General features: G+C 37.4%; 1 protein-coding gene across 18 annotated transcripts in view; it reads left to right on the top strand.

Annotated features, from left to right (window-relative positions):
* LOC121322582 (calcium/calmodulin-dependent protein kinase type II subunit delta) overlaps positions 1-14,915 on the top strand; it is a 116,104-nt gene extending 101,189 nt beyond the window's left edge. For 4 of the 18 annotated variants that reach the window (XM_041262732.1, XM_041262713.1, XM_041262722.1 and 1 more), the window contains exons 14-21: positions 659-718; positions 2,001-2,045; positions 4,410-4,458; positions 7,237-7,320; positions 12,566-12,641; positions 13,168-13,262; positions 13,925-14,158; positions 14,705-14,915. In XM_041262732.1, the coding sequence (XP_041118666.1) occupies positions 659-718; positions 2,001-2,045; positions 4,410-4,458; positions 7,237-7,320; positions 12,566-12,641; positions 13,168-13,262; positions 13,925-14,157 (642 nt within the window). In that variant the 3' untranslated portion in view covers position 14,158; positions 14,705-14,915. The remainder of the gene's footprint in view (positions 1-658; positions 719-2,000; positions 2,046-4,409; positions 4,459-7,236; positions 7,321-12,565; positions 12,642-13,167; positions 13,263-13,924; positions 14,159-14,704) is intronic. The other 14 variants (XM_041262807.1, XM_041262799.1, XM_041262822.1 and 11 more) reach the window with 5 other exon arrangements.
* The last annotated feature ends 525 nt before the right edge of the window (positions 14,916-15,440 follow it).

Here is a 15,440-nt window from a genome sequence, read left to right as displayed (position 1 = left end):
ATCCCCCCTGTCATGAGAATGGGAATCAAATTCACTGTTTATCAAATGATTGACATTGTCCCTACATAAATAAAATACAATGAACTGCATTTGAGGTATAGTTTAAAATAGAAATATCCAATATCGGTGATACTGGGTGTATTTCTTAGGCAAAAAATTATGCCAACATTCTGTGGTTTAGCCATTGTCTTCATATCAATGAGGTCCTGCTCAGTTTTGAGGTAGCAGATTTTGAGGTTTTATTTGTTATAGTAGACAGGTGCAAGCTTTTAGATGCTAGTCTTCACACCTGGCCAGAATTCTGTAACAAATGTGGATGTTAAAATAATTGTTTTTTATTTATTTTTTTTTGGGGGGGGGGGGGTAAGCATCCCTTGCCTTTCAGCCTTGGGCCATCAGGCACAAATGTGTGGTGTGCTGTGGTGCTCTGATCCATTGGTGAATAAGTTGAGCCCAGCAAACTCACTTTCTCTTGCTTGGCATTCTTTTAAGTCAGTCTCATTCTTTGGTTGGTAATGTGCTGGTGGTAAAAGTCATTTTTTCCTGCTGCAAACAAAGCAAAATGTTGTGTCCTTTCATTGTATTCTTCCTTCTTTTTTGCTTTTTGTTAGCCGCGAGGTCTAAGCCTTGTCTGTTTCTGTTCTCTACACACCTACAGATTAACAACAAAACCAACGTAGTAAGCAGCCCTAAAGAACCTATTCCTACCCCAGCGCTGGTATACCTTGACTCTGCCTTTCTCCCTTTCAAAGTTGTTTACTGGTTTTCATTCTTTTTTTTTTTTTTTTTTTTTTTTTTTTTCTTTTTGTAAAGTTGTTGTAAACTTTTTTGGCTACTGTTTTTATGTGTTGTTGTTACATTTTTTGTCAGGGAAATCCATTGTGAAGCAGTGTGGCAACATTACAAACACTGTCACTCTTAGAGCTGGTATTAGAAGTAGCCTAATGTTTGCATGCCGTGGTAGAGTTCATAACCTTTTATGTCCTTTTTTTGCGATTTTGCGTTGCCTTTAGCTCTGTTGATGATGCTAGTTGAAGACCTACATTTAAAAAAAAATCTAGGCCTCTGATATACCGGAGCAAGATGGCACGACAGAGAGCTAACAGGAGTGTTGCTAGGCAACTTGTAAAATAGACCTTATTCAGGTTCTCACATTTACCCGTCCCCCTGTGTTAGATTAGCCATTGCCGTTGATGAAAAGCTAGTCACTGTCATGCAAAAAAACATTCAAAACTGTGAATGTTGTTCCGCATGAACAGATTTCCTTGTAGCTATTTACGCTTACTATCTCTGCCGTAACTTTGCATGGGATCCACAGAGGCAACTTGATCATTTGCATTGCCCTCAAGCCTATTATTTAAAGGTACCTTACTGTGTAATAGAAAACCTGTACACAAATTCTTACAACAATTACATAAGCAGCAGTTCAGTTGCTGTTTGTCTGTGTAATTTCCCTTTCATACGGGCCTGTACTTCTGCCACTATATATAATAGGCATCTCTGCTGCAGGCAACAGCCTCAATATTCTGTAACCATGCATCAGTTTAGATTATGTCCATAGAAGCATTATTATTATTATTATTATTATTATTATTATTATTATTATTATTATTATTAAAGCTTGGCAGTAATATACTGATGGTTAGGAAGTTTTCAGAACCATTTGATTCACTGAACTAATTAGTCATAAGCCATCGTGGCTCTAATGAAATACATTGGAAGGATTCAGCTAGTTTTTATTGCAGCTACTATGTCACCTGAATGTGTGCTTATCTTGAATAAGGTCTATCGCATGCTATTTTTGTAGGTAGTTGGACCTGTCATTAGACTGTTGCAGCAGGAGTCAGACCATCCCCCAGCATTGTTAAATGGCACTAGTTGATGGATTTTGCTTTAGCCTCATCCTTGTTTTTTTTTAGCTGATCTTCGCCATTACAAGATTTTATTGACCACAAGAGAATATTCTTTCTTTCTTCCTTTTTTTATCTTCTGTTGCTCAGGAGCCCCAAACTACAGTAATCCACAACCCCGCTGATGGAAATAAGGTATTCAGAACGGAAACAAACACACCTTACCATCGGACTGTGTGTTTATTTAATCAGCTGCTACCGTATGTAGCACCATGGTCAAGGATTATGGTTTGAGTTTGTCAAAGTGCCCTGTGCTGTGTATCGCACTATATGGACTACATACATTTCAGGGGGTCTCTCGGTTTTACTCGTTAAGTATAGTGGGTTCGGAGCTTAAGAGCAGGTTATTGGTGAAGCACATTTGAAACTTTTGAAACCTCCTGTTACATATTGAAGCATGTTTTTTTTTTTGGGGGGGGTGCACGGGGGGGGGGTGCACCCCATGAATATTGTGGTTTTATTTGGTGCCTCTTCATTTTTGAAAAGTACGAGCAATACACCGGACCAGAATCACTAAGCAGTAACTTCCACATTTGCACTAGTTATAGTATTACAAAGCTTAAAAGGTTTTTACAGTGCAGTGCCAATATGTTAATTCATCAGTCTGCTACATACAGCTTAGTTTGTCCTTGCTGGTTTTACAATCTTGCCAGTTTTCTGTTTCCATTTTTAACTTCAAATTGGACTTAATGTGCTCCAATGTGCATTGCTGTCCTTTCCTCCCTTTTAAACTGGTGTATCTCCCTAAATAAAAGTGGATTTCAAACAGAACAGTTTGTGTGCCTTATGGTTTACTGCTGTGAATTGTGGGCCGGTAGTTATGGTTTCATTCCATTTAACTGCTGAATCTCCATGTAACCCTTGAGCAGTGGGGAATATATATTTTCATTCCTTGTGCTTCAAACAGTTTTTAATCCAGTTGTTAGAAGAAACCAGTTGGGAAAACGGTATAGAATTTAATTTGGGAAAACGTGGAGAATGGGATCCATGGCTTCGTTCTAGTTCTGTCTCCAATGAACTGCCTATTTGTATTCCATTAGTTGCCCTGTTAAAGAAGAAATTGCCAATCAGGATTTAGCCAAGAGTTTGTCCTCCTGTGACACACTAACAGTGATTGCCTCTACATTTTGTATTGGTAACTTGTCTTGCTGTTGTCAAAATCAGCTCAAGACATTATAGTTCCCCTTCGTGGGTGTCTGGGGATTCTAAATCAGGTTACAACGGAAGGTCACATGACTCCTGAATTGGCAATAACTTGCAGGCTATTGATTAATCTCCAAACTCCAGTTTACAGCTTTCATTGCGTAGCTAGGGCTCTTATAAAGGTCAAGCATTTACAAGCTTTTCATTTTTGCTAAGAACAAATTAACTACTGCTCCTGCCAAAGCTCTAAAATATGAACATATTAAGGCCTCAGAGCCCTAAAATTGCCCAAACTAAATAAACCAAAAGGTACCCAAATCACAACAAATAAATTCCCTTTTTGAAAAAATCCACAAGGGTGGAAAACTTGCTTTAGGCATACTAAAAAGAAAGGCCAAACAAATAGTTACATTTACAGGGTTACTGGTTATTCTTTACCTGCTTGCTTTCAATATGGCTTAAAAGTTGTCTTTTTTATCCTTGTTATGTTGTTTCTGTTTTATTGTCTTTTTTTACATGTATTTGTTGAGTGCTTTAAGCACAACGTGAAGAGCTCAGTAAATAAGGCTGGGGACTTCCTTCTGTTGTGATATTTGCATGTGTATGTTGTGTAAGCTGTGCTTGTGTATTGGTATTCGGTCTTTTCACCGTGGCATGAAGTTGTTTGAATTGTACTGTGTTTGCTTTAATCGCGTGATGATGTCAAGACATTTTTAAGCGACTGATCTTCATTTACAAAGCAGTTGTTCTGCAGGCCAACTATATCTGTCTTGTATGTTTTTCCATTTAAATTTGATGTGGCAGATCTCATGTGTTAAGATTGATGCCCAAGCAGCACTAATTGAAGTCCTTCTGTGTGTGTGATACAAAAGTGGATAATATACAGTAGCCACTACCATTTCTAAACATGATAGCTTTAATGTGTGGACAATTAGAATGTGAAGGCAGCGAGTACTCCTGCCGTGAAACCTACTGCGTATTCCCTCATTGAGACTAATAAACAACAGCTTAAAGCACCAGTTGTCCTTTATTTAGCCTTCTGTGCACTCCATTTACCAGAAAGTACATATTGTTTGCAGTTTTAGCAATAGGGACAAAAGCTTTCTCCTTGTTGAAATCTGCTTGCCACTATCGCTCTGTGAGACAAATAGTCATGATCCTGCACAAAGGTTATGCCTTTTTAATTTGAATATTCACGGCACAAAAAACATGTTGGTTTCACAAGGAAGAAATTGATTAATGTCCACTTTTGCCCTGCTTGTAAAGTCTCCCTATTGTCTGTCTCCCTGAAACAAAGTAATGCTGCTGTTGTATTTACTTATTTACGTGTTTTGTAAATGTGTTTGTTTCTCTTAGGAGTCCACAGAGAGCACAAACACCACCATTGAAGATGAGGACGTGAAAGGTATGGGTACCCCTAACAATGACCACAGTAGTCTTTTATTAATGTGTGACCTGAGGAAACTGGGATTCAAGTCAGTGTGTATTGTGAAGCGAATAAGCATTCCAAATCACAAGTTCAGGGAGAAGTCAGTGAGGATTTAAGTTGGCTCTGCTCTTGATTTAATGCTTCTTGTAATGATTTTATTTTGCTTTCGTTAATACTTGACTTCATCACTTCTTCATTAATGTATTTATTTTGTCATATTGCATTTTATGTTCTGTTCAGATTTAGTTAACCCTCTTGCTGCATTACACTCTTCAGCTGCTTGTAGCATTCTTCTAAAAAGTGACACTGGTTCCAGTACTGTAGTTATATGGTTCCTGATAAAATCTATTTTTTTACCAATAGACTACTGCTCTTTGCTTGCTGCATGCTATTGTTTTTTTTTCTTCTGCCTGCCGTCCAAGCTCTTTTATTAAATGGATTTGATAAACATGTTTCAGTGCATGATCATTGGTTTAATTGATCAATAATGGTTAAGAGCATAGTGGCCTGGTATATTTTGTTCTAATCATGGAAATTAGGGCTGATATTATTATTATTATTATTATTATTATTATTATTATTATTATTATTATTATTATTATTATTATTCGGTAGACGCCTTTATCCAAGTGACTTACAGGTGTTACAGGGAAATACAAGGTGCATAAAATACAATATGAACAAGAATGTAGCAATTTAGGATTACCATTTAATATCAACAATCACATAACAGTAGTGCAATATTTCAAGGTTAGTGCATTAGCTGAGGATCCAGTAACATGGTGTGTAGATCAGGGAAGCCCAGTGCATAGTACAAGGGGCAGAGCAAGAGATCTAGAAGTACAGTCTAAACCGGTGGGTCTTGAGGAGGTGGTGGAAGGCAGTGAGAGAGAGAGCAGTCCTGAGGTTCACCGGTAACTGGTTCCACCACTGAGGGACTAGGGAAGAGAAGGAGCAGGCACGGGAGAGTGGAGAGAAGGCATCACCAGTCGGCCAGTAGAGGAGAAGCTGAGAGGGCTAGAGAGAGTGTAGGGAGACGAGAGGTTGGTGGGGGTGGTGTGGTGAAGAGAGCAGTAGACAAGAACAAGGGCCTTGAATTTAATGCGGGGCAGAGATAGGTAGCCAGTGGAGGGTGCGAAAACAAGAGTAACAGAGTTTTGAATGAGCTGAAGGGGCAGACATCTGAATATACTGTATAATGACACTACAATGCAGCACCAATATGTGGTAATACAACTATTCAGGCACAATAGGAGGTTGTATGTAGGTTGTAGGCTTATTTTGCATTCACTCACTGCTGTTTTGTCAAATTTAGTGCTTCTTAAAGGCTGGGGTAATCAATAAAAAATACACTTCCTTCACATACAGTTTCACAAGGGAGAATAAACAATATTTGTCACCATACAATCATTCCCTGTTTAGTAGTTAAATCCTATGTTTATTTTGTAGACAAACAGAACAGGATATTTGTATTCAGGCAATAGGCTAGTACAATATCAGTTTCTTGTTGAAGAATGTACCTCTGTACACACAAAGATTGTGTTTCACTCTGTTGTAACAGAGATTACTGTTTGTATTTCAAAGCTAAGTAGTTTATTGTATTATACTTGTAAAAACCAAAACACAATGAAAAATGAATATCTTTGTATTTTGCCTATAGGTTTTTGTGCTTTCACTAAGTTTGCTATTCTTGTGTTGTTTCTATACACTGTACTACACTTGTTTGGTTTCAGTTTTAAGAAGGCATTTGTGTGAAACTAAAGTATGCACTGTTTGCTTGGTAACACTGGTGCCTCTGTCTCTGTAAGTCCATCAATTAGCTTCGGACAAGCCATTTAGAATTTTCAAAACATTAATCTACAAAAAACATCAATGCTATGCTTCTATTCAAACGTCCAACTAGTGGCAACCAAAAAAAACATTCAGTTCACTCAACACAACGCTTTGCTCTGAAACACTAGTGATAGCACATGGCCAGTAATAATTACAAACTCTTGGCTTTGCAAAACAAAAAAAAACTGTAAAATACCACTAATTACAGCTAAACTCCCTCTGTAAAACGGTAACCTCCTTCTGTTATTTTTCATCCGCACAGCTCCGTATGGGTCTTACTAATTCTGTAGTTGGGCTACGGTATTGTCTGTAAATACAGTATGCCAAGGATTTTTGCTTTTCACACTAATTGAGGAGCTGGGTTTTTTGCGCCACCATTGTTTGCTGCCATAGGTAGCCACCTATGCAGGGCCTGAGTGGGAGCAAACATAATAATGAAGCATCCCTATTTCTAAGTTAAAACTACGTATCTGAGACAACCTCATTGAAGTTAGGGAAAGGAAGTCTCCCATCAGCATCTGAACAGACAAGCTTACATTTAATTTATTTCTGATTCACTTTTCTTTTGTCTCAGCATGCAGCAATGTTAATTGCTGTTTATTTACTTTAATTTTTTAACTCATTTTTCATTTTCTGGCCTCTTTCTTTTTCTTTCTATGCCCACACATCTGCACACCCTCCATCCTCCTCCTCCTCCTCCTCCTCCTCCTCCTCCTCCTCCTCACAGCTTTGACCATAGAATATAAGCGGTTAAGTTGTATTCACTCATCCTTCTCCTCTTCCACTGCTTCATCCTGCTGGTCCGCATCCTCGCTCAGTCCCAGTGGTCGCACTGCTGCTACTGCCTCATGAAGGTGCTGGTCATGCTGTACTTCTTCACCTTTGTTTGTTCATTTGTTGTGTTTCTTTCCATCAATTCAGCTGCCAAGTGCACAGAAAATACAAATTCAAAGAGCCTGTTGCATGAGTCTGAGCCCATCCAGTCAACAAACTCCTCAGTTCAGTGTAAGTGCAGGGAGAGAGCCTCCCATTCAGGTATCCACATTCACTAATGCTGGTGCCTTGTCTTAATTATTTGTATTTCAATTGAAAATTAATTATATATATATATATAAAACATTCAAAAAAACATATGAATATCACTTTCTGGTGTTTTATTCAAGTGCACTGCTCCACATGTGTTTAAAATCATTTTTAAATAGTTCTGTGGTGAAAAAAATCTAATGCTGTTGTACCAGAACAGAAAAAAAACAGCACATTTAAAAAGGGGAGCTCTCTTGTTTGCTTTTCTGTATTTCTGCTGGGGATGCATTCTCTATTATCAGGGATATAGTGGAGGGTCCTTATCCAAGTTCTGATGCATAGGCTCTTGTACACACTTACTGGTATATATGTGCGGTATACAGTATACAGCTCAGGGTCTTCCAGGCACAGTAGACTGTGTGTTATAGTAACTTTCAGATGTACACAGCAAGACCTTTCTGAATAGAACCAACAATGACCTATCCTTGACCTGGCCTTATTTATTTAATGGGATACAACCCCACAGCTTGCTGAGCCATACGTAGAAGTATCAAGGTTATCTAAATGTGCTCAGGTGTTGCTCGGGCATCTTGTGGTGGAAGTGGGGGTTGTGAGACACTTGAAAATACCATCCCATTGAAATTTCAGAAAATACATTTGCTGAGCCTGCTAAAGGGGAGGGAGGTCTGGATATCCTGTGCTGTGCTAAGAGAGGTATCTGTTTTGTATCTGAAATGTTAACACAAGGCCTAGTTTCCCTTTTAGACTTAAAAAAAAAAAATCTGCATGCAAAGGTATTGACTAATTAGTCCAGCAAAGATAACATGGGCATTCAGACACATCTGTAAGGCATTTGTAAGGCAATAAGTAGCACCTGCCACATTTGTATTAGGCCTGATCAAATGTGCATGTTTCTTGCTGTCTGAATAATTACAGTATCCACTTTGGTGACACGTTTATATTATTTGGGCAATAACTAACATTAATTATCATGGTGATTGTCTGTAATTTCTCTGTTTCTGTAATTTTCAAGTTAATAGGGGGTCGTTTGGGGGTTAAAGTAATAAAACTTTTCGTGCTGCCACTTTTGAACAATCATGACCTCCATTTCAATTCAATTATTTTGCATTTATGGCATTCTTCAGTGTACTGTGTGTGTAGAATATTTGATTATTTATCTGACTATGTGTTGCTTTCTTGCTAATGATTGCAATCGAATATGCATAATCAGATTAAGAGTTAGAGCAGACTCACTGCATGAAATTCATTCAAATTAGACCAAATCAATTTCATGGATTAACATGTTTAGCATATTCTGCCTATTTTCTTAAATTATCATTTTCCACATATGCTTTGGGGGCTTGCAGTGGGACATTGATGAAACTAATTAAAAGTACACAGCATATGGTGCCAAAAAATATGCTATCAGTATAATGCATCTACTGTGCTTGAAAAATTAAACTAGACTGAAAGAAATACATGTGAAATACAAAAGATTTACACATGAAGAATGTAGGACTGAATCGTTATTTTACGTACCTGTAAGGACTATTTATTACACGTTATTGAGAGTATCAGAATCTGAGAATGTCTGCAGTGGTTAGTACAAAATATCTTGGTATACCTGAAAAAATAATTGCCCCCAAATAATGTTTCAAGGATTTTAATGAGGAAGAAAGTGCAGTGGTACTGTACCACACACATTTTAAAAATAAAATGTTCGCTTTGTTATTGTATGTTGCCGTTATGAGTTGTTGCATGCTGTAGTAAGAGCATTAGTCTTGATAATCATGTTATAGTTTCATATAAATTACAGTAACCTACAGGCTAACAACAGCAGCTTTGTTTCTAGCAAAAGGACCACAAGTACTGCACAAGTCTGCTTCTTTCTACCCACTATATGTGACATAAAATATACCCTTCAGTGAAGCTCCAGTGTTGTCAGGCATTTCATTACTGAAGAAATGTAATAACATGCACCTTAGGTGTGTACAACTGTGGTGTATGGGTCAAAGTGCTGTGTTTGTTCAAATTTGAATATGTTATATTTTGAAACTATTGCAGTTGTATTTTTTATGAATTCAGCTTTGTGACTCAAGGTATTTTCACACTTGCGTCAGTGTCAGCGTCCTATGTATTTTGATGCCATCAAGTTGCTTTCACAACAGAGGCACCAGTCAATCTGAAAATGTCACTGTACATAGCATTTCCTTAAAATACAGAATAAAATATGTATGTCTTTCAGCACCAAGTACTGTAACAGCAGTACTATTTCGTGACAACTAATTCATGCAGTTCTATGTATTTTATAGAAATAATAAAAATGGCAAAATGTTATAAATATTTAGTATACATTATACATTACATCAGTCATTTGGAGTGGTGTTATCTTTGCCATACAGTAGAGCAGTCTTTCTCAATCATACAGTACTTTTTCGCTGTTAAGTTACAGTATGTTACTGTATTTTACTGTAACCCCTGGTTGTGATCTTCATATGCATACAGCACTTGCTAATTTATTTTAGAAACCAATAAAGCATGGTTGCAACCTTTATAACATAATGATTAATTAATACTTACACTTTATTACTTGAAACTTTTTTTTTGCACAAGCAGAGTACCTCCCCTGGTCCCTTTCCCCTGGTCCCACCCCAAATAGTCTGTTGGAAATAAATGCAAATTTTCTCCAAAATGAAACATTGCTCAACAGAATAATTAAGTCTGGTTGGGTGAACATCTTTCTAAAACCTGTTTCTTGGACACTTAAGTGCCTGCCTGTGTGGTAAGCTTTTTGCTTTTTTTTTTTTTTTTAAAGGGGGCATTCCTGTAGCCTGCTCAGAAACAACCATTTGCAATGTAAATGTCTCTTATTATTGAGGACAATATAAGTGGTTTCATTTTGAACACAGTAGTAAAAACAATTATTTTTCATACTGATGTGTATTTTTCATAAATACATCAGTCAAATAAGTAACTTTATGATGGTCACCCACAGAGAAATAACACCGTCTATGTCAGCTGCTGTCCGCTTTACTCAACGTGTCTGGTGTGAAAGCCTCCATAAGATTTCAGTACAGTGTTCTAAAAAAAATAATGTTATGCTGGACGCTGGTTTGAAAAGACCTTAAGACTAATGTCGACTTTATAGATTTAACTATTTTACAATGGGGGCATCTGTGAATTGGTGCCCAGATTCTTTGGTAATCCTAAATTCTAATTTAACAGTTTTTAACAAAAAAATATTGTATACTTTTAGGGTAAAATCTGTGTTGGGCAGCGGTGCATATTTGAGTCATAAGTTATGTAGGCCTTAATTTTGCAGTCTATCCAAATAACAGGGTAAAAATGAAAACAAAAAGGTTCAGATTGGAGATTGTAGTCTCCACTGATATGTAGACAATGGTGGTGTTGAAACTGTTACACAATCTTACACACACCTTTCCTGAAGAAGAATCTGGCTAAACCAGCCGTGTCCAGCTTCAGTTTATGTGCAACTAATAAGCTTAACCCAAAGTGGTTAGTTATCGTAAATTAATGCTGGGTTGAGGTTAATAATGGGTCAGAATGGGTCATTTCACATCTGTTTTATCACATCCCCCTATATCAATGAAATCCATCCTTTGGATGAGACGTAAAACCGAGGTCCTATTGTAAGTCTCTGCAGTAGCAGTTGTGATGCATAGTTCACCCCAAAGTCTCTGTAAAAGTTGCTTTGAATAAAAGCATCTGCTAAATGACAAAATAATAGTAATAGTTGTGTGTAGATGTGTAAAGGACACATGCCACATTTGAGGAACTTTACATTTTATTCAACAGGGAAGCCAAGTTAATTTCCTTGCCACTTGCCGCATGTCCTCTGAATAACACTCTTGATATTCCTATACAAACAGCCTTCTGTGAGAGGTGCCCACATTTGAATGATGGCGTTAAGAGATTTGCATTGAGAAAATTATCCAGCCCACATGATATTCCTTCCTGACATTGACCCGTCACAGTGGTTGGCGTGCGCTTACAATCTCTATCTTATCACAAGCAGTCAGTCAAAAAAGGGTGTTCAGCTTGCCTAGTGATGCCGTTCTGTCTGGATAAAAACAGGAGGACTTGCTGACATTTTCTTAACATCTGCTGGTGACTGCAAATGTGTTTGGATTGCTGAGGGGATAAAATGCTAAAGAGATGGCCTCAGATACAGGTGAAGTGTTCATGATCTAACAACCCTTGGTTTGCTGACAGCTAAATAAAGTGTTCTGTTTATGTGGAAAAAACACTAACTTATTCAGCGAGAAATGTTTGTAGTTACCAACATTTACTGGAACTCTCGTAACAGAAATACTACCCTAAGATAACCAATTAAATATTTTTAGTGTACTGAATAATACATATAAAATCGACATATACATATCAGTAAATCTGAGTGGTGTTATCGTTCCTGTATTATTAGAGCTGTCTGCAGTTTTGAGTGCAGTAACCGCTTCTAGACCTGTATTCTGCTTTTCTAGTGTCGACAGAGTTTAATGTTCTGAGTTGAAGGGAAAATCTACAATGGCACATGTTTTGTGATGAAAAATATTTGTTCATAATATTTGACATACAGTATGCATTTTGATACTAGTAATATGTCATTTGGGTATTGGTGAGAAATTGTAAAAAAAAAAAAAAAAAAAAAAAGAAAAATACCAGAGGGAATGAAGGTGCAATGTTTAAAATTGAGGTGCTTCTTCTGTTTCTAAATCAGGAATAGTGCAGGGTGTGTTAATAAAAGTGAATGAGACTTAGAATAAGTTATCAACGTGGTATATATGAACAGTAAGGGCGTCAGGTCCTTAAGCAAAATGTCCTTGTTCAAAAGAACAGTAATATTGCATAGTTTTGTAAGTTTGTTTATCTTTAAAGCTTTGTTGCAACAGAGACTAAAGATACAATGAAGCTCCTGTAGATATGAATACATTGACATAAGACATTGGTGCATTGTGAGTGAACTTCCCTTTCCCTCCTACAAGTAGGAATACTGTAGGCAGACATGGCTAAACTTAAGAAGGTAATTTGATTAATAGGATGAGCAAGGAGATCATTAAGTGGCTTACTTGTGCAGGCTGCAATAGAAACTACCTTAGCACAGTTCTTCAGGTTTTGTATTTTTGGTATCTGATTTATATCCGTAAATGGAAAACAGCAATCATTACCCTAACTGATGTCTCATGTGATCTGATTATTCTTTGTGTTCCAGCTCGCAAACAAGAGATTATTAAGGTTACAGAGCAGCTGATTGAAGCAATCAACAATGGAGATTTTGAAGCCTACACGTGAGTAATCATGTTTGCTTCTGCTATCTGGAGTGCTTCTGTGATTGCTCCTACTCAGATGCATGAATCTGATGACTAAACAAGACTCTGATTTCTGCTGTTTTTTATATTGTGATCAATCTGTGTTGGGAGTAGTGTGTCTATAACAAAGCAGCGGGATATGAATCGTATTCTTTATATGAGAAAGGCAGGACAGTAGCAATTTCTCATGACAGTGTATATGTTGTGATTGAAAGGATGGAAGTAAGACTCATTGCATAGCATTTTCTTCCATTCCTGGGTTTACTGTGAGTTTAATATGTCCCCTGAGATTGTTACCTGTACAGCGGTGGAACTGCAAAATGAGTCTTATTTCCACCCCTGTGACCATCTCTATAGAAAGGCCCCATGTATACAGTGACCACTGAAATATATCCCCCATTTTAAATAACTCTATATTTCTATATAAATATCACCTGTCTGTAAAGCCTACACAGGTGCTCCTCCAATTACTCCACATGACGATACACCCTTTGTCATTATACAGGAAGATTTGTGATCCAGGTTTGACAGCGTTTGAGCCTGAAGCCTTAGGCAACCTGGTCGAAGGCACTGACTTCCACAGGTTCTACTTTGAAAATGGTAAATTAAACTCATCTATAGAAGAGTTCAAGGATTACCACAGATTTTAACCTAATTTTGTTGGGAGAAAGTCAGAGTTTAGCATTAAATCTTCTTGTGTCTCATTATGTCCATAATTGGGTCAGGTGGGTTTAAATTGCTGAACTTCAGAGTTCATGATCACATTTTTTATGTAATATATTTTTAAGGGCCATGGGCTGTTAGGGACTCAACATCCACTGAATGAACAGTAGAAACAAGTCCTAAGCCTGCCTTGAGTGTTTTTGTTTCTTTAAATTTTTTTGAACTGGGAAATTATACATAGGCCCTTATGATCAGTTTTTGGTTTTTTGAGTATACTATATTAAATGACATTTTAGAGTAAATTACCTTATTTGCTTTAAGCAGACTGGGGATCTTCATTCATGAGTTGTTCAATTTGCCACTTGAGGTGGTAAGGGAGCAGGCACATATCTGGGTACTGTTACAATAGAAAAGCAAATGAGTTGGAAAATAGTTTCTGCTGTTCAGAAACTGAAGCCGAAAAATTAGCTGAGCAACTCAATGAAAAAACAGAGTTGGCTCAACATAAATACATTTCTCTAAGGGAGCATAAAATGCAAAAACATAATGCATGGCTGCATGTCGTTCTTTCCCCCACCAATCCTATGTTTCTGTTCTAGCTCTGTCCAAGAGCAACAAGCCAATCCACACTATCATCCTGAATCCCCACGTGCACCTGATCGGGGAGGACGCGGCCTGCATAGCCTACATCCGCCTGACCCAGTACATGGACGGGAGCAGCATGCCAAAGACCATGCAGTCTGAGGAGACTCGCGTGTGGCACCGCCGTGACGGCAAGTGGCAGAACATTCACTTCCACCGCTCTGGCTCTCCGACTGTGCCCATGAAATAAGGTGAAGACAAATCTCCAGTTTTTATTTCATAGCTGTGGCAGGGGCGGACAGTCAGTAAAAGTAGTCCAGAAATTAGTTTACAGTGGATTTATTTTCAGTGCTCTCTATGCATTGTACTGCAGTTTTTTGACCAGTTTGTGTAATTTTGTCATACAGCTGCAGTGCAGTAGAACCGCCTAGTTACAAACACGTACAAAAAAAATGGAGGCTTAACAAGTCTGAAATATCTGACAACAAAAATTAACCAGGACGGCTGTTTAACTGGTAAAATTACCAGCATCTGATCATCAGGTCTTTTTAAGTAGTTAGCAGAACTGTTTCTTAGTTTAATGTTTAGTGTCTTAGTTTAATGTTTAGTATTTAATGGACTGGGCAAAGGCGGGCTTGCAGACAGAGGTTTGACTCTTATGTACAGCAAAGGGCAATGACAATGAGTTAGGCATTTACACTATACTCAAAAAGATTTGAAGCACAAAAGTTCTGTAATATCAATGATAAGTAGTAATATAAGTGTCATTTCTACTAATATTTTCCCTTGTGTTCCAGATAATGGTTAATGGTGCCCCTGCTGCTGCAGTCACAGGACACAAGCATTCAGGAGGCTGTCCAGTCTGCTCCCATGCATGAGCCTTGGATAAGCATCCCCTAAAACACATTCATCATGTACCATTTGTTGTTTATTCCATCGGTACTTATTGTTTACACTTCATAGGAGGAAATGTTCCATGCAAAATGAAGACAATAAAGCAAAAAATAATAAAAGTTTCTAAAAGATTTCATTATTTATGCCAAGTTTTGTGATGCTCAATGTAGTCATTATAAAGACATTTGTTAAAGAAATGTATTCTGCATTTATTATTATTTTTTTTTTGTGTATTAATATTTGGTTTTTAAAAACCTTTTATATCTTCTAGGATGGCCTATACAAATATAGGCTTAATGACAACTCTTGACCGTTTACTTTTGAAATCGTATAATTCCCTTTATTATACAGATCATTACAAACTGCAACATAAGCAGTTATTGCAGTAAAACCATATTTGATAATACATGCATGGTAATTGTTTATTAACTGTTAATAACTAGTGGATCAAACAATTTTCATGTACTTACAAAAGTGAGATTTGTCAACTAGTTCCATATCCTGTTGTATAGGTGTAATATTTGACACATTTCAGGTGGATATATATTTTTGCCTTTTTTTTTCAGCTTGTGTGCAATACATTTGATTTTTGTAACCAAGCATGCTTTTGTATGGTGATGTTGTAAAGATTTTGTGATT

This window comes from Polyodon spathula, chromosome 1 (assembly GCF_017654505.1).
Source record: "Polyodon spathula isolate WHYD16114869_AA chromosome 1, ASM1765450v1, whole genome shotgun sequence".
Taxonomy (NCBI): Eukaryota; Metazoa; Chordata; class Actinopteri; order Acipenseriformes; family Polyodontidae; genus Polyodon; species Polyodon spathula.
This window is presented reverse-complemented; position numbering and strand designations above follow the sequence as displayed.